Genomic DNA, 20,237 nt, shown 5'->3' with positions numbered 1-20,237 from the left:
ACTTGCAACATTTCCCATGTACTAAACACTTAGCACCATTAATTGCAAACTGAGTACAGTAAAAAAAACAAGAGAATTTAAGATTTATTTTCCTAAAGAAAGTCTGTCATTTCTATTCATCTCAAAATTATAATACATAGCACTTTTTAGTGGACTATCATCCACTAAAAGTAACTTCAAATTATCTCCTAAATTTCTAGAATAAATATGCTGTACTGTAAACATCTGATAAAAATACATCAGAAACTGTGGAAATTATTGCAAATGTGAAAAGCGAATTGTACTAGTCAAGTAGAATAAGATGGCAGGTAAACAGATTAACTTCCATGGACCTGAATCTCCATTAGACTAATGTTTTTCAATGAGTAAAATAAGAGCTCTGAATTATATTTCTTGAAGTATATTACTTGAAAAGACTTTAGACATCATTTTATTGCTTTCATTCAACTCTGTATTCAACAATTATATATAAATTGCTGCCCATTATTCATCCTGAAGTTAAATCCAAAATTAAAAAATCAGTTGAATTACTATGATTAAATTAAGAAGAAATAATAGAAAGCTTTCAGGTAGAAATAAAAAGTCAATGGTCCCAGTGCCACTCCAGGACTAAAATGAAAAGTGAGGCACATATGGAAAAGAGTGACAAAGGAACACTGCTGCAAGGTCACTGTCATCATCAACAGCAACAATTACAGCCAACTTTCACTGAGCATTCACTATGTACAGGAGACTACCTGAAGCTATTTACAGATATTTATCTCATTTAATCAAATCAACAACTCTATGAGACACTACTACCTCAATTTTACAGCTGTTGAAAGTGAATCACACAGAGGTACAATAATTTGCCCAAAGCCACACACAAGATGCTATCAGTTAGGAAAACATACTGATTTTACTTTTTAAAAAACACAAAGACCATCTTTCCAAGACCATGATGCATGTAGTATCCCTTGTTCTGCTCAACTGGACTTACTGAAATACGTGGAACAGAAAATATGAAGGAAATCCAAGAGTAGGAAGCATTAAAATAATAATACGATTGCACTTAAACCTTAAAAGAAATATGAAAAGGGATGTATCTGGAATTCAAGCTGTAGGAAATAACAAAATGAAACATGTACACAAAGTCACGCATAGTAGAAAAAGAATTAAATTATGAGACCCTAAAATCCAAATTTTAAGTTATGCTTATTGTTTTTCAAACACTTATACTGTTGTGTGACGGACTGACATCATGGTACCATAACTTTCCTCACAAATTTTCAACTGCCATAGAAATTTTGGAAATTTTGTAAAGCAAAGCAGGAATTATACCAAAGCACAACAGTTATAACAAAATTTGCGTACTCTCCAGAACACAGTTCAGTAGTCCAGTTTACGTTTGTTGAGAATCTTTCCACTGACAAAGTAGTATCCCATATTTTCTATAACAATCCGTAATGCAGGCTGAGCGAGTGCTGTTCCACTTTAAACGGAAGGAAACCAAGGCGCAGAGAAGCGGCTTGCCTAGGTCAAAGAATTCCATCTTCTCACCTCTACTTTAGGCTATGTCTACCAAATCACACTGCCTCTTAGAGATCACAGCTTTAGTAAAGCAGCAGTATTTATCCGCAGAAGGTGATAGCTGTTCCACCCAACGCACAAAGGAACACCATTCACTCATTCATTCATTCTGAAAAGAAACGTTGTAATGACTGCCTACTTTGTGGTCCACTTACTGGGTAAACGGCTACAAACATGAAAAGTTCCCTGGGCGCATAGTGCAGCGGGGAAGATAAATATGTAAGCAGATAATTATAACATAAAAAGACAACCCTTAATAATAAAACAAAGTCACATACACCAATTGCTATCAGAGCTGAGCACCACATCCTGATGGCAGAAGTCGTGAAGGAGATAGACTCCCCAGAGGCGGGCCAGGGCGGTGAAAGGGGAATGGTAGGCACTACACCGTCTAGAGCCACAGGAACGGTATCAAAGGGCAGCTGGCCTTATGTAGCAGGACGCACGAGATCCTAAGAGGGAACCCGAAAAACTCTAGGGATAAAGGTGTTGGGGGTGAGAGCAGTGAATCTGCTGTGCTGGTCACTTTTTACTGGTCCAACAGAGTGGCTCTCATCCTGAGACTGCTAGAGATGCTATAATGGAAGAAAGGAAGAACGAATTCTACATGAGAGAGTTAGGAAAGATTTCCTTTAGAGAAGATGACAATAAATTCAATACTGAAGGAGACGTAGGAATTTGCCAGGAAGGCCAAATGAGGGCAGGTATGAGGATAAGGATAAAGATGAATCAATAGTAATAACAATGTTAATAACAGTCAACACTAAGATTTTCTGATTATTTATTAGGGGCTGGCATATGTGTTTCTAGATCAATTTATTCCAATATTATTACATTCCTAAAGAGGTAGGTACTATTATTATCATGCCCATTTTACGGATGAGAAAATTAAGACGTAGAAAGGTAAACCAACTAGCTCAAAGTCATACAACTGTGGAAGAAAAACTGAAATTCAGTCAGTCTGACTTCAGAGATCACAGTCTTAACAACCATGATATAGAATGTCTATGGCTGGATTTTAATGATATTTTAATATTGAAATTTGAAAATCAGTATCTTTAAAATTCTACTACAAATTTATTTTATAGATAATATAAAATCTTGAAAGAATAATAAATTAAGGTTGCCTGAAATCTACCTTTTGCTTTCAGTATCTTTGTTCACTTGCCAATAGAATCAAGCAGTCTATTTCAGTCACACAGATGCATTTAAAAATCCATCAACTAAAAAAAAATTCCATCAACTGACAAAGATTTTCAATACTTCTAACCTTAGTGATTTCAAAATGGTGATAAATGTGCCAGTCCACATCATCATGGCTGCCAGTGAGCAAACTTAGTCCAGCAAGTTTGCCCCACTTCTGTGGAACTTTCAAAAGTGCAAGCGTTCGCCACGAAATAAACGTCCACTCTCTGAGCTGTTATGCTCTTTCCTGCCCCTTCATTTCCTTCAATCATCCCTGTTCCACTGGCTCCTTTGTCTCTGCCTCCAAATAGGCATGAGTCTCCTGATCTGAAACAGTCTTAAACCATCCACAAGGCCCTACTGCCTCTTATAAGTGCATTCTATTTCCTTCTGACCTTCTATTGACAACCACCAAAAGGGAAAGCCAGGCTAAAAGATGGTACAATAAACAAGCCCTGGAGTCTGGATGTGGGATCTCTTTCTTATCACTAACAAGCTGTATGGCCTTGGGAAATTTATTTCTAAACATTGTGCCTCCATTTTCCCATAAGTAAAACAAAATGTTGGCTAATATGAGTCCATTAGTTATTTGACCAACAACAACAAAAATATATGTATCTAGACGAATGGATAAAGAAGATGTGGTACATATATACAATGGAATACTACTCAGCTGCAAAACAGAACAAAATCATTCCATTTGCAATAATACAGATGGACCTTGAGAGAATTATGTTAAGTGAAATAAGCCAGCGAGAGAAAGATAATCTGTGTATGACTCCACTCATATGAGGAATTTAAAACTATGGACCAAGAACAGTTTAGTGGATACCAGGGGAAAGGTGGGGTGGGGGGTGGGCACAAAGGGTGAAGTGGTGCACCTACAATATGACTGACAAACATTAATGTACAATTGAAATTTCACAAGATTGTAACCTATCAATAACCCAATAAAAAAAAATATGTATCTATTGTAAGTACTCTGCGAGACATAGCTTAGACACAATCATATCATGACTAGTTAAATCATACAGGTCTCCAGTTAGCAGAGATAACGTCACTTCTTAGTTTACAACAGACTATATTTTAAAACTGCAATACTACTATACATAGGTGGCAGTGAGAACTGAGTCACAGTGTTCACTGTGACAACACACAGACAACACAAACAACCTTAATGGAAACTTTTTTCACTTTAAGCTCATATTCCAAAAGTCCAAATATTCTCTATCAGAGTTATATTTTTATTTCAAGATATTTTTAGAAATTTCTTTGTATTACTACTCTATAAGTAAGGAATCTACGGAGGGAAAAATTACACTACCTCTTAGAGGACAAGAAAGTATACACTACTTTTTCACTTAATGCAATTGAAAACTAGGTATGAAGTGAAAGCAGCAATTCTTTTAGACAGTGCATTCTGTTTTACACTGAATTGAACCATATATATCATCAAATAATTCTAGCATTGTAGTTGTGGAAAAGTGCTTTGAAATTATACATCAAAGAAGTAGTGTTGTTAAAATCTCTCTTAATGGGAACTACATTAGCCAGAGTTGCTGTCAGAATAATAGCCTAGCAGAATTGCTCATTTTTATAGAGGCTTACATACTCTCATAGATATACATATACTAGAGAAGAACATCAAGCCATAAAATTCTACAAATGTTTCATTAGACTGAATGTGAGAATAAAGCGTAAGTACAATGCACTGAAATTTATCCTGTAATTACCACTTGAGCAATCTTTCCACAAAGACATAAGGTAAAGTAGCTGTCAACTTGGGCCAGTCTGAGAGACAGCAAATATGAAACAAGAGTACAGGTGTTGTAACTAACATTCTACTTTGAACTGATTCCTCTTAAAAACATCTTGAGTTCTAACCCAGTGCTAAAATATACAGACGATAAAGTCAGCAACACAAAAAATGAACTCGCTCCTAAGGAAAATAAAATAAGAGTCTAACAGACTTTAAATAAGGATATTTAGGATGCTCAAAAAGAAAAGTGATGTTAGTCCTGAGAGATCTCCCATGACAAAACGATTTCTGTGGTTGAGTAAATGTCATGCAATTTAAGGTCCTTCGTAAAAATTTCTACCACATGTTATAACGTTAAAGATTCTGAGGAGACTTGTAGTATGTAAAGCTTGCTTCACTCTGTTCAGCTCTAATTTTCCCAATTTTATTTAACCAGAGAGCCCTTTTCTCATGCAATAACAAGCAACACTTATTGACCGCACACTAATTGTCAGGCACTGTTCTATGCGCCTTACATGAATTAACTTATTTAATCCTCAAAATGATTCTCTGAGGCAGGTATTATTATTATCCCCATTTTACAGATGAACAAACTAGGGCAGAAAAAGGTTAAATATCCTCTCCTAGGTGACACAGCTAGTAAAGTGACGGAGCTGGAGTTTGAAGCCAGGATAGGCTGGCTCCAGCATCTGTTGCTTAACCACTAGGCAATACTGCTTCTATGTGATAGCCATTAGAACCCAAGGAAGTGACACTCCCTGGAATTCTTCTTGGCAAATGCTGACATAGAACAATTTATATCTATGCAAAACGGGAAAAAAAATATTACTGAGAAAAGAAGTGTGAGGAAACAAACCAAAATCCTAGTTACCTCAGTTGTGTTTTGCTGTCCAACTACGGAAGATTTCTTTTTTCCATTAAACTTCACTGTCCAGCCTTCCTTCGAAAAGCCACTGGTGGTAGCTAACATTTACTGAATGCTTGCTGCATGGAAGGTTCGATGCTAAGTGCTTTACAGGCGCTAAATCATTACATCTCCAGCCCTCTGATATGGCTATTATGATCCCCATTTTACAGATGAGGAACCGAAGCTTAGATGTCAGCAGTTCTCAAAGCATGGTCCACGAGGTCAAAACTATTTTCATAATAATACTAAAATGTTATTGCCGTTCTCTGCTGACTTTGGCACTGACAGTAGACAAGCAATGCTGGTGAAACTACTGGCACTCGGGCAGAAATCAGACAGGAGTGGGACCACGCCAGCTGTCACTGTGTTCTTCTCTCACAGTTTAAAGAGAGTAAGCTTCACTTACGAATGCCCTTGAAGAAGCAGTAGAAATGATTACCTTTATTAAATCTCAACTCTTGAAAACACGTCTCATTAACACTGAGACGAAATGGCAAGAACACACAGAGTCCTTTTGCTGCATATGCAGGACAGTGTTGGCCTCAAGAAAAAGCACTTATTGAACTGTTTGAATCATGATCTGAACCAACTGCTTTTTTCGTGGAATACCGTTATTACTCGAAAGAACAACCGACTAACCAACCATGGTTGTTCAGATTTAGGTATTTAACAGACGTTCTCTCAAAAAACAATGAAGTTCGCCTGTCACACTAAGGAAAATAACTCACAGTATCTGTTGCCACTGGTAACATTTGACCTTTCAGGCAAAAATCAGAATTTTGGAAAACTTCCACCACTATGAACTTCACAGTTACCAATAGTTAAAGGCCTTTCTTATAAGATTGGTGGTGATATTAATAGACGTGTATATTTTTTTTTAACTGGTTTAAGGCTTAGCACAAACTCAATGCAGGGCAAAAAGACTTAACAGGAAGTTTGCTGGAAGCTTTTGAAAAAGGAGATTGGCTCCTGCGTCAGGGAAAGCTTTTGGAGGCCAGCCCTCTCTCTCCTTCTGAGCAGTGTGAATGTGGATATGACGCCCAGAACCACTGCAATGATTTTGATCCCAAAGGGAAGCCCACCTCAAGATGAAGTTGCCACTGCAGAAGGCAGTGAAGAGAGATGGAAAGAAACTAAGTCACAGGCAGCATAACCAACTAGATGAATTAAACCACTCCTGAAACCCATCCTACCTCTGGACTGCCCAATGCATCCTCTTAATTGTCCAAACCAATTTGAGTTGGCTATTCTGTTATAAAGACCCCCAATTTGAGGCACCCCACTAAATTAAATTAAACTAAAATTTTAAAAAAGAATATGAATGTAATACTATTATAATCAAAGAGAAACTTTTAGTGAAAAAATCCACAGTGAACTTGTATAGGTTTCATCAGGAAGTAACATTATTTTTAATTACCTTTTCAGTATTCTTGTATTTTTCCCATCCTTTCAGCATTTTCAACCATTTTGTAGTTCTTTCAATTTCCAGGTGCTTTTGCTGAAATAAAATTGAAATTCATTGTTACTATTTACTTGAGGCTTCTTTACTTACAAATTACAAAAAATGTCAAAGAAAATGTTGTTAAAAAAAGGACTACTAAGAAAGTTAAGCTATATTAGATAGCAAATATCTTATCTAGCATTTTACAGTTGGACGATATTACAGTTGTATCGACCAGTATTTCATAGGTAAAGTTAAGATACACAGGAGATGCTCCACTGGGATAGGTAAAGAGAAAGGAATTGTTTAAGTGTGCCAACACTTTTAAACTAATCACTGAAAATGTTGTATATTCCACAAATCTAAACAAAAAGGAAATTTTAAAATATTTTGAAATATTTTTTATGAAGCAACAAAAACACAACTTCAAATTCCATTCTCTTTTTCACATTTTACTGAATTCCAGCATCTCAATGTTTTCAGTGACAGAGTTGGTTTTTTAAAGAAGAATTGGGCATTTATTTATTTGTGAAGTGATTGATATATAACCAGCACTATGCTAGTGAAAATTACACAAAAATAAATAATAGTTGCTACCCTAAAGAAAGTTCACCATCTGCTAGGGGCAACTGACATGGAAATCGACAGTACTGTGACGGATGCTACGACACAGGGACAGAAAGGGTAATAGAAGGTCTTGATGGAAGAGCAGTCAAATCCACCCAGGCAAATCAGAGAAGATGAGCCCTAAATGAAGAACTGGAAGATTATTAGGGTTTTTATCTAGAGCAGTGTGGGAAAGAACATTCTAAGCATGGGTAGGTGCAGTGTTGAGATAATTCCGCTCAGCAAGGGCCTAAAAAAGGCAGCATCAGGAGACGAGGCTGAAACATAGGCATGGGCGGAGGTCTTGGATGTCACACTAAATTGGGATTTGGGCAAAGCTGGAGAGTGGGGAAGGTGGTAGAGAAAATGCTTCTTCCTCACTTCTTCGGTTTCCAGCAAGGATATTTTTTTCCTAAGTACTTGGGCCTGCTGTCCAATCTCTTATTCACTCCTAAGGCGGTAGAGTGACTTACCTGATTAGTAAATTTAAAAAAAGAACTGAGCATGTACAGTCCTCTGTCCCTTTTCTTGGGAGCCTGACTACCCTCAGAAAGCACGCTGCACTCCCTCCTTTCAGGCAAGAAAAAACACCCTCTTCAACCGAGAAGTCTGCAGTGATCTCCCTGTCTGTGACCAGGTAAGGGAGCCTGTCTCCTTCTGGGGTTCGGGATTCGGAAGGCCACTGCTCGGGCACACCTGACCTACACTCCCCCAACCACTCTCTGCTCCAGGAAGGCTGGGACATCTGCTGTTTCCCCACTGCCTAGAGCAATCCTGGGCTCAGAGGAGGCTCCTAATTCATTATTTCATTTTCATGAGAACAAAACCCACCATAATTCTTTCTTAGGAGTGAGCTGAGATTATGCTAATTTATTAATTTTCCTCAATCCCCAGATTTTCTTTTCTGGAGGCCTCTGTAAGTGTAATAAGTATATGAAGAGAAAGCAACGGAAATGGAAGACTACACAGGAAAGAAAATAGTTCTGAGGATACATTTTATGGTCAGAATGTACGCTCACGACAGCCCTATGAGGCAGGGATAATCACCCTCACTTCACAAATAAGGAATGAAGCGATCTGTCTAAATTCCCCAACCGAGGAAGTTCAAGTTTGAACAGGGGTCCACAGCTGGGCAGTGTGGCCTCGGGACCTGCACTCTTAGCCACCACGTCTTGTGTCTCCTGCTTCCATCACGCCCCTGCGCTGGCTCAGGCAATCACAGCTCCTGGGTGAAGGCAAGAGCTCCTTACTGACTGTCTTCAATCCAGCCTCAGGCAGATGGCGTATCCCCACCAACAATATTTTTAGATTTAAAAGAAGTATAAAATCCCAAAGAAAACCCTGAATTTAGGAGAAGATTCTCACTAATAAGAATATTTTTATAGAATTTTATTTTTAGGCATATTCTTAAAACTCTTTAATTACTTCTTAACTCTTTGTACAAATTTTGATGGGCTTTGCATAATAAAAGATGATCGCTTGTGAGCAAAAGATATTCTGTTATAATTCCCATTTTTCAAAGGACTAAGCATATTCTTCATTATATTATTAGTGATAAAATGTTGCAGATGGTTCCAGAAATATGTTTAATTTTAAAACTCAGTGGGGCACTGAAATCTAATTAATGTTTCTGCTAAATGTGACTTCAGAGAAGGCCAAGCTGTGAAAAATTAAGATTGATCTAAGTTGCCATTTGGTATTTTTTGTTCTTCTGCACTTCCTTCCCTGACTTCTTCAAAGCATAATCCCTTCCTCCACCCACAGGAAAACACCAAATAATTCAAGCCAACCCAGGAGCATAATAACATACACGCTGCTGGGAACAACCCTGCTGAGACCTACCAGGTCTCTTGCTATCTTTCATTTTTATAACTATGAATTATCAATGAATCACTTTAAGAAGTATTTTTTAAAAGAACACTTTTGTATTCTAATGCTTATCATATATATAAATTATTTTAAATGCTACACATTCTCACATGCAAGGATAAAACACACCCAATTTTAAGAACCATTAAGCATGCTTTTCTTTCCCCTACAGCTTTATATACAGTTTTATATATATACAAAAACCTTGGGAAAAGCTCCCAGGCTGTTAAGATCTTAAAATTACCTATCAGTAGTTCAAATCAGGTTTAAATGTTAACTCCACAATGCTGCCAGTTCAACCACACCAGACTTGAATGCATGTGTCTTTTTTTTCCTCCACTCATGAATCTATAATTCATGGATAAAACTATACTTTATCTCCAAACATGCTACAGCTAATGATTCCAGAATTTATTCTGAAGTAAGAAGTAACCGAAAACAGATGTGACAAATGTGAACTTAAGTGCTTTAGAAAAACAGATGAAGGAACATCATATCTTGCCATGGACTCGGTAACACCAAAACACACTAAAATATAACAGCAAGTTAGAATCTCAACCTGGAAGTTCAGCAAATGTTTCCAACTCAACATGTCTGAAACTATTTCCCTAAACATGCCACTATTACCCTTCTTTTCCCTAACGTGAATTCACAGCATCACTACACACTAAGTCAATCACACTAGAATCTTAAGTTGTTTTCAGTCTTCCCTTTATCTTCCTTGCCACACCCAGACTACACCCCACTGGCCCCCTCCACATCTCTTGTTTCCATCACGTCCTCTGCCCTAGTTCTGACAATCCTAACTCCTAGGTGGGCAGAAACTCCTTACTGGTGGCCCTAACTTTAATCCAACCTCCACAAAAGCTTCAGCTTTTTAAATGCATCCCAGTTTAAAATCTTCCAATGGCTACCCGTTATCTATGAATAAAGTTCAAACTTCTACATGGATGACCCTTCACAATATGGCCCCAATTCACCATCCAGTTTCACTTCCTGCTGCTTTTCTGATCTGGCCACCTTGAACTATGTGTCATTCCCAACACACATGTATTTCCACGCCTCTTTGACAAATGTTTGCTATTCGTCTGCCTGTGATACTCTTCCTCACCATCATTTGGCAAAATCCTACGCATCTTCTTAAGACCCAGTCAAGGGTTTGGAACTTTTCCCAAATGCTTCCATGCTCCAAGCAAAATAAACTGTTTCTTCAGCATTTCATGGCATGGATTAAGGACTCAGTTGGCCTGAGTTCAAATCTGAGCTCTGCCCCTTCCTATCTTTTTCATTTGGGGCAAGTTACTTAATCTTTCTGCATCTTAGTTTTCTTGTCTTTTTATAAAATGAGAATTATTATGATTATTGTTATAGCACCTAATACTTGTGTTTTAGTTGGCCTAAGTGCCCAAATATAATAATTATTATTATTAAAGTATGAACTCCTTGAGTACAGGAATCATATCATATATTTCCCATTTAATCTTATCAAACAAAACTGTAGTTGTTATATAAGAAAAGTTAAATAAACATTTTAAAGTTAAACACAGTTTACATAAGAAAAGACACATAAACAGTACTAGGAAGCCATTAATAGTATTCTGTGGTCCCAGAGGTAGAGGAGTGGGAAGGAAAATGAATATGAATAGACAGACCCAAATCATAAATACTCTTGATAGTATTTCAATCATTATAACATGGAAGTAACCAGAAGTGAATTATAATAGTATCTCTAATGTAACATAATGCTAGAAATGATATCATCTCATTATGTTGGCAACACTTTTCAAAATGCTGCCACAAGGCAGGACTACTGATGTTAGAAATCCATACAAGATTGATATTAAATAACTCTACTGACCTTATACACAGACATCCTACTTTTCCCAATTTTTATTTTGAAATATTTCAAACCTACAGAAAAGTTGGAAGAACAGTGTACCATATACTTATATATGCTTCACCCAAATCCACCAATTATTAACATTTTGCTAGCTTTCATCACCTATTTAGATTGGTTTTTTTTTTTTTGGCTGACCTATTAGAAAATCACAGACATCATGAGCATTTCATCTCCAAATATTTCAAGTACATATCACATAAGAACAAGACACACTATCCTACATAATCACAGTATCACTATTACACCCAAGAAATTTAAAATTTGTTCATTATTTTGAAATAAACAGCTCATCTACCAAAATTCCCACTTGTCCCAAAAGTGTTCTTTATCGCTGTTTTTCTTTGGGGGGGCAGGAGGGACTCAGAGTCCAATCACGGATCATGCATAGCCTTTACTGGCCCATCTCTTTAGGTGCCTCCACTCTAGAAGAGTTCCCTGGCCTTTTTTTAACTTTCACGACATTGTCATATTGGAAGAGTCCAGCCCACACTATTTGGCTCTAACTGTTTCCACTAGATTTTGGCAGGAGTATTACAGAGGTGATGATGTACCCTTCCCCTGGCATCACATCCAGAGACGTACCATGTCGATTTGTACCACTACCAATGACATAACTTTTGATCCCCTGGTGAAGTGGTATTTGCCCAACTTCTGCATTAATTAATAGAGAAATTCCCTTTTGCAACTAATTAAGTAATCTGTGTGGTATACTTTCAGGCAGTTTGAACATCCAGTTCCTTAAGAACTCTACTGAGTGGTCTTATCATCCACTGATAATCCCTATCTAAATTAATTCTGATTCTGATTGTGGCAAAGGCAGGTTTTTCCCCCTAATTCTATGATTCCTTCTATATTATTAACTGACATCTTTCCATTAAATAGTTTTTCCTTTCTAGCCCCTCCCCCTTTTTAATATCACTATAGTATACAGGACTATTTTATTCAATGTGTCTCATCCATTATCATCTTTACTCTTTCTGAAGCTTAAATTGTCCCAAATTTGGCGGGACTGCCTCCTATGTGGTTGGAGACGTCCCCCTTCAAGTGAATCCTTCAGACCTGCCCCATCTGGCACAAAATAATGTAGGCTCACTTTCCACTTTTTCTACCCTAGACCTAGATCAGACATTTCTTTAGGAAACAGCAGTTCTTTTTAATAAGGAATGGTACTCAAAAACTAAGATCTCGGAACAAGATGTGTTCATCACGGCAATTTTTAAAGTCATATAGGACATCCCAGTATAAGAAAATTCTACTCCCCTGAGAATGTCAGAACCACATATATCAAAAGGAAAATAATGGGCAAGCCATGCTGTGGTAGGCATCCCACATATAAAGTAGAGGAAGATGGGCACGGATGTTAGCTCAGGGCCAGTCTTCCTCAGCAAAAAGAGGAGGATTGGCAGCAGTTAGCTCAGGGCTAACCTTCCTCAAAAAAAAAAAAAAAGGAAAATGATGCAGAGGTCTTAATCTCTATCTTATTTTCCCTTTGCTATCTCTCCATTACCTTCACTGACTACATAAACGGTACATTGTTGTGTATTTTTCTTCCCAGGAGCTGTTTTCAGGAAAGGATTAAACTTTTGTTTGAAGTTAGCAATCTGATACCCAATTGTCTCAAGTCATGTCCCCTCTGAGTCAGGACTGGCCCCTCCTCTTGGGGCAAGGAGGGTGTAAAGATTAAAACTGGGACTAATATATTCTTGTTGCTTCCTAAACTCCAGTGATCTGAGACTGTATTTTTAAGCCTATGCAGGACCAGTTGAATAGTAAGTACTTCACAACTGCTGAATCACCCACATAGTATTAACTTATCTTCTATTTGGTCCAAGGTTCCTCTCACTATTAACATGAAAAATAATCCAGATGTAAAGGCTAAACACATACGCAATGCATGGATAGATATTAAATAGGCTTCTCTTCCAGAACGAGAAATCTTAGAACTTTACTGAAGTTCAAGTCTTCAGATGACTTTTTGTCTCTCCCATTTGATATTAAGATGCGTGACTGAGAATGAAGTTGACCGGAGTGACGCACATCTAGACCTCACCAGCAGAGGTCAGGAGAGGATAAGAAGTACAAGAAGGAAAGTGGTGTTTTGACAGAATGACACTGAAAAGTCTATGGGTCACGTATTTTGAGTAAGATTTCAAACCACATAAAATTAAGACGTAGTTTTTAAAGATATGTGTAGGTTCCAATATTCTGTAAGCCATGCAAAATACTGCACTATATAAAGGAGTAGCTGAATCCATGAAAATTCCTAGTTTTTACATACCCTTTCCTCCTTATTAAAAACATCAATAAGCTCAAAGAAACAATATAATCCATTATTCATATTGTTCTCTGTAGAGCAAATATAGTAAGTGTGGTTGTTTATTTGTTTGAGTGCCTGTTTGGAGGTATCCAAAGCACTTTGCAAATTATCAACATTAATCCTCTTATGAGGGACTGCCTACTACTCTCCCTATTTTCAACAGAGAACTGCCTTATGTAAAACAATACACTGGCGAAGCTGGAACTAAAGCCACGGTTACCTGACTATGCCTTAGAGTACAAGTCTTCCCAGACAGCAGAAAGCGCCCTCTTCAAATGTATGCATTGTAAAGATTTGCACTTCAGCAAGGCTATCGTTTCCACCGATTTTATTCAACGAAGGAACACATAGAATTTTTATATTAGTTTCATAGAAATGGCAGAGCTTGACCATTAGGACTAGGCAGTCACCGAAGAATAAACGGACTAAACTTAAACTAGGAAAATTGGGGGAAATTCCAATAAAGTAAAAAGTTTCTTGCCTCAGACTGCTTTGCATGTGTGTAAAGTTCTCATTCCACTTTAAAGAAACCAAAACTGTAAAAGGCAGGTCCTGCAATATGAAAGCAGTTACGTACAAAAGGCACAGTGGAGCCTCTGTCAGCAGCCTCAGAACCCTGCCCCTCTCTCAGTATAAGACACTGACCAACGGACATAAGATTAGGTCCTAGGATAAATGATGAAGGTGTGCCTGGGTCATTTTTTAGTGATTTCCTACTATATTAACCTCTTTGGAGTAAACAACCAATTAATTATAACCTTAATTGCACTGGGCAAGAGGTCTTTCATTGTACAGCAAGTCTCTAAAAAAAACAAGTAAAAATTTAAAAACAAATAACTTCCCTCAAGCATGCATCCTCCACCAGCTCTTGTCTCATAGTTCTTTTCTTCACTGTCACATGTCTTAAATCATCTATATTACTGGTTCCCAGACTTGGATTTTTCTGGACTAGGAAATGATTTTTAAAAACAAGCGGGGGAGGATGGAGGGGCCAGCCCAGTAGCATCCATCACGCTCCACTTTGATGGCCTGGGGTTCATGGGTTTGGATCCCAGGTGTGGACCTACACACTGCTCACCAAGCCACACTGTGGCGGCATCCCACATGCAAAGCAGAGGAAGATTGGCACAGATGTTAGCTCAGGGACAATCCTCCTCAAGTAAAAAGAGGAAGATTGGCAACAGATGTTAGCTCAGGGCCAACCTTCCTCAAAGAAACAAACAAATCGGGGGGGGGGGGGGCAGGCACTGGAGAGAAAAGTCAATATTGGGTTGCCAGATTTTTATTTTGCCAAATATGGATATCTTGTGTTAGAAGATACCTTCCAACTCTTCCCTCCCTACTTTCTCAAATAAAGGACACTATAACATTGGAAAGGACATCTCTATCAGTCTTTACATCAACATATTGAGTGCTCTAGAGCAGTCATACACTCACTGGGTCACTCATTCAGGCACCACTTGCTGAGCATATATTATGTGTGCTGCTCTAGGTTCTGGGGACACAAGAGTGAACAAAGCAGATAAACCCTCCCTCACAGAGATTACAGCCTAGTGAGGAAACAGACAAGACAAAGACGGAAGTAAAACATTTAGGATGTGAAACAGTGTTAAGTGCTAGAGAAAAATAAAGAAGCGAGGGATAATTAGCATGTTGGGGGGGAGGGAGCTCCCTAATTTAGATATGGCTGCCAGGGAGAGTCTTACTCTGAAGGTGACATTTGAGTAAATACCTGAAAGAAATGGGGGGTTTCCTTTTCCTACCAGGCGGAAGAGCACCCCAGGAGAGGAAGCAGCCAGTGCAAAGGCCTGCAAGAGGGAATATGGTGGGCATGCTCGAGAACTACACAGGAGGCAGTGAGTGAGCAAGAGAAGGCAGTCAGAGATGAGATGGAAGACTTGACAGAAACCAGCTCTTAAATGGCTTTGCAAGGGATTCTAAGGACTTTCCCTATTACTGTGGATAAGATGAGGAGCCACCATAATGTTCCAATCAGAGAGTGACAGGATCTTACTTATTTTAACAGGATCATTCTGGCTCTTTGGGTGAACAGCTATGGGGACAATGGTAGAAGCAGGAAGTTGGAACTCCAGAAGAGAGATTACAGTGGACCAGCAGGCAGAAGTGGAGATGGTGAGAAGTCCTCAGATGCTGAATACCTTCTGAAGGCAGAGCTCACAGGATTGCTGACAGATGAAATGTGGGGTATGAAGGAAAGAAAGTCAAAGATAACTCAGAAGTTTTGAGACTGAACAACTAGAAGAGTGAAGTTCCCATTTACTGAAACAGGGAAGTTTGTTAACAGAATGGGTGGGAAGAGAATAAGAGAAACTCTCATGTGGACCTTGATTAGACACGTAAGTATATAAAGTAAGTCAGATATCTAAGTCTAGACATTGTAATGCATATACAAGGACATACAAGTCTGGGATTCATGGAGCCAGGTCATCAACGCATTGTTGACACTTAAAGCCAAGGACTAGCTGAGATTACCAGGGAGGTAGCACAAATAGGAAAGAGAAGTTCCAGGCGTAGGCCACGGGGCACCCTACAGTATAGAGATCACGGAGATGAGAAGGAACAAGAGAGCAAACTGAGAAAGAAGAATGTGCAGAGTATGGGATTTTGAAGGCCAAGAAAAGAGACTGTGTAAGAATGAGACAGTGACCAATCACGTCAAATGCTGCTGGGAGGTCCACTGAGAAGTGACTACTTGATGCAACAGCGTAGAGTAATCAGAGACCCTGATAATGGCAATGGAGTGGAGGGTAAGGGCCAGGAGATAAATCTGACTGCAATGGATACAAGAAAGAATTGCAGGAAAGAAATGAAAAGAGATATCAATGCCTCTTTCAAGGAGTTTTACTGTAAGAGCAACAGAGAATCAGGGCAGTAGCTGAGGAGAAAACGGGGTCAGAAGAAGATTGATGTTTGTTTCTTTTTTTTAGTGGGAGTAATAATAGATTTTACTCTGGTGGGAACAATCAAGTGGAGAGAGAAAGAATTCAGGAGCGAGAGGGAAGAACAGGTCGAGTGACGCCGCTGAACAAGCAACACACATACTCACGGTAACTAGAGCATGGAGGCACAGAGGAAGACAGGCGGGCAGGTGTGGCTGCGGAAGCTGGTCGAAGTTCTTTTCTGACTGCTTCTATTTCTTATAAGAAATAAGAAGCAAGAACATGAGCTGAGAGAGGACAGACAAGGAGGTGCTGGAGGTTAAAGGAGGGAAGAGAAGCTTCCAACAGTTAAAATGGAAGCAGAAATTCCCCAGGCAGGAACTGTATGCTTCCAGGCAGCAGGAACGCTCCAGCTGTCTGTGATCATGAATGTACAGTCGGCACGGTTGTGAGTCTTCTCCCAGTTGCCCTTCGTCATGCAGCCACAGGCACCGCAGAGGCAGGAAGTTGGCTTTCACTAGGGTTGTAGGTGAGCCCAGAAGAAGGAAGAGGGGCGAGGGAGGTGAGGGTGTATGTGACTGACTGTATGGACCTACAATAGAATTTGAACTGGGAAGGGAGGGGACTGAAGGCACGAGCGTGGCGAGGGAGAATGAAACAGCGGTGGGATCGGGGGGACAGGTTTAGTGAAGCCAGGGCAGCAGACGAGAGAGAGAATGGTCAGAGCGTGGAAACAATTCCTGATGTTCCCATTTCACAGCAGACTGACAGAAGTTCACCAGAGGCAGAATTCAGAGAGTGCACACCGCTATTGTCACCTCCTTCTCATTCATTCCTTAGCCACAGGGATCTGCCTTCCCCACCACCAGCACTACCACTTCATTTCACTAATACCAGGCTCCCAAAGGCCACCAATAATCTCCCACCTACTGTCTCACTTGATCTTCCTCTAGTCACTGGACAGACAGTGAGCATCTCAAAGGCAGAAACCATGTCTTATTTGATCCTAATATTCTACGCAGTATCTAGCCCAGTGCTTAATACTCAATTGCTATGCAATAATGTAGGTATTAAAAGAAAGAAATTCCTTTGCCAAAACATCAAGGTTAGGATATTGAGAGAGAATCAGGCAGGCAGAAGAGAAGTCAACTGCAGGAAGTACCCATGGGGATCTCAATATACCGAAAAAGGCAATTTTGTCGACATTTCAAAGTTATGCTACAGTTTTTATTTTCATAAAATGTTTATTTTATAAAGATTTTCTAAAATATTTTTCAAATTCCAATTCCAATTTTACCTCCCTTATCTGAAATTCAACCTCCTTCCCCTATCAAATGCAAACAAACTGAGAATAATCCCCACCAATGACCTCCCTTTCATTCTACAATTTATTTTTGGTACAGCAAAAACCAAGAAGAGGAGGGAGCTTCTGGCCAGCTGGAGAGCATTCAGTCCCAAGTTTTCGTGCACACCCAGCTATGGACCCAGCTCCCTAGCCAAGCGTAATGAAGACAGGGAAACACCAAGTAACCAAAAAAAGTGACAGGTTTGCCATATATAAGACTTCCCTAAATCCTTAAAAAAGCTAATATATTTGACTACAGCAAATGCTTGTTGTTGCTGTCTGTGGGAAATCTGATGAAAACTTCATGGACAGCTATGTTCCAAAGAGCCACTGGTCTAGAAGAGCGCTTTTTTCGCCACAGGTACATGGGAATCACTGGTGAAGCTTTTTGCCAACCATCTCCCTGGGCTCCCGCAGAGTCTGACTTAACAGAGGGAGGGGGGTCCCAAGCAACTGTGCTCTTAAAAGGCTCTAGATTCAGAATCACTCCTGGACTGAGAAGCACCTGTCTAGAATGCAGGCTTCTGATAACTGCTGTCTTTCCTTTTTTCCAAGTATCTATCAGAAGTCTCATAAAATCTAAAATTATTTCACCATTAATTTAATTACTTTCTTACAGTGATATACTTAGGGTTGAATTCTAACAATGACTGTCCCATTTACACATAATATGACACTCAGAATCACAAAGGTGGTAGATTTTATTCCTCTGATAAACCCGATTCACCAGTAACTGTAGACAGATGCAGAGCTGGACTTACCCGTTCCATAGCTGCATTATGATATGGGAGCTCCTCCTCACTGCAGAGAAAAACAGCACATGTGAAACAGTTGAAATCATAGCGAACTTTTAAAAAAATTAGAAATCTAAGGAACATACTATGTTCAAGCATTTATTTGTCATCACAAATTACATAAGCTTCCATCCCACCAAACTCAATACCAAACAAATTAGCTATTCTGAAACCACAATGTCCCCTATCTTCAAATCTCTAGCCCTGCACTGTCCAATACTGTCATTGCCAGCCATATGTGGCTATTTAATTTTAAATGTAAATTAAAATTAAAAATTCAGTCACTCAGCCTCATTAGCCACAGCTCCAGTGACCGACAATCATGCAGACAGACAGAGGTTACTGAATTGAACAGGGCAGATACAGAAAGAACATTTCCACCACTGCAGAAGGTTCTATTGGACAACGCCACTCTAAAGCAAGAGTCAACAGGCTTTTTCTGTAAAGGTAAATATTTAAATAGTAAATGGTTTAGACTGTGGACCATACAGTCTTTTTCATAATTACTCAACTCCGATGTTGTACTGTGAGAGCAGACACAGATAACATGTGAACCGAATGTGGTCTTGTTCCCACGAAACGTTTACAAACAGGTAGAGAGCTGGATTTGGCCTAAGGCCACAGTGTGTCAGCCTCTACTCTGGACCATCACCCACACTCTCTGTCTCAAACGATGGCCTATCATAAATGCTTGCTCAAAAAGAATAGTTTAAGGAAATAACTGCCTCCAACAGATTTTTTAATTAAAAAGAAAGGAACTTCTATTCTGTAAATAAGGAAAGCTTCATTTGCCAAAAGTTCAACAGGGATGATTTTTCTAAAATGCACAATGAAAGATCAAATTCATTTCTCTGATACAGTAATGCTGTGGTATCACCTCTAATATAAAATATTCTAAGACTCTGGTATTAACTCTCAGTAATAAAACAATGTGCTATCCATAAACAAAGATATGTGCTTCGAGTTGCTATCTCAGTAGCATTGATGTTTTGGGCAATGATATGTACGTATTCTTGCCTTACTTCCTCTTGAGACCAAATAACACTACTTTCAAGAGTACAATACATTTGTATTCAAGAGTCCAGTATTTTAAAGGCACTCTTTTGCTACTCTGAAGGTCCTTTGGTGAACTCTGAAGCTACAGCAGTGGTACTGACAAGAAAGTGCAACAGCCAAAAGAGATCTCAGAGAGATAGTCCAAACCTCTCACTTCACAGATAAGAAAACTAACATTTTCACTTAGCGACAGTCACTTAGCCTAATAAACAGGTGTTCAGCACTATCTAAACCAGCGGGTTCAAATTAGGGTAGACAACATCTTCAAACTGTGCAGGAACATATGAGAAAAGGCTGGAAAACCAATTCTCAAGAAAAAAAGAAACTTTGAAGATTAAGTATAAAAAGTCTTTTTTTAAACGTAAAATGTCCACTCACCTTTACTGAATGTGACACCTCAGGGTTTTTTTTATAGCTTTCTTTATACTCTTAGTCTACATTTCCCTGCTAATTTATAATCCTGATTACTAGGGCCACTGATGTATGAATGGTACAGGATGCAACTTCCGGTTTAAAAGCGTGCCTATCCATTCTTCATTCACCGGCAGAAGCGGGCTTGTTAACACTACTGGAAGATACTTCCTTGGGG

The 20,237-nt window shown here is 39.0% G+C and overlaps 1 protein-coding gene across 15 annotated transcripts in view; it reads right to left on the bottom strand.

The window, feature by feature from the left end:
• The window catches only part of USP6NL (USP6 N-terminal like), a 256,383-nt gene that overhangs the window by 39,909 nt on the left and 196,237 nt on the right, over window positions 1–20,237 (bottom strand). For all 15 annotated transcript variants that reach the window (XM_070601422.1, XM_070601417.1, XM_070601419.1 and 12 more), the window contains 2 exons: window positions 18,560–18,599; window positions 6,838–6,918 (listed from right to left, as the gene is read on the bottom strand). In XM_070601422.1, coding sequence (XP_070457523.1) covers window positions 6,838–6,918; window positions 18,560–18,599 — 121 coding nt within the window. The remainder of the gene's footprint in view (window positions 1–6,837; window positions 6,919–18,559; window positions 18,600–20,237) is intronic.

This window comes from Equus przewalskii, chromosome 30 (assembly GCF_037783145.1).
Source record: "Equus przewalskii isolate Varuska chromosome 30, EquPr2, whole genome shotgun sequence".
Lineage (NCBI taxonomy): Eukaryota > Metazoa > Chordata > Mammalia > Perissodactyla > Equidae > Equus > Equus przewalskii.
The sequence above is the reverse complement of the archived record's forward strand: the minus strand, read 5'-3'. Positions and strand labels throughout refer to the sequence as shown.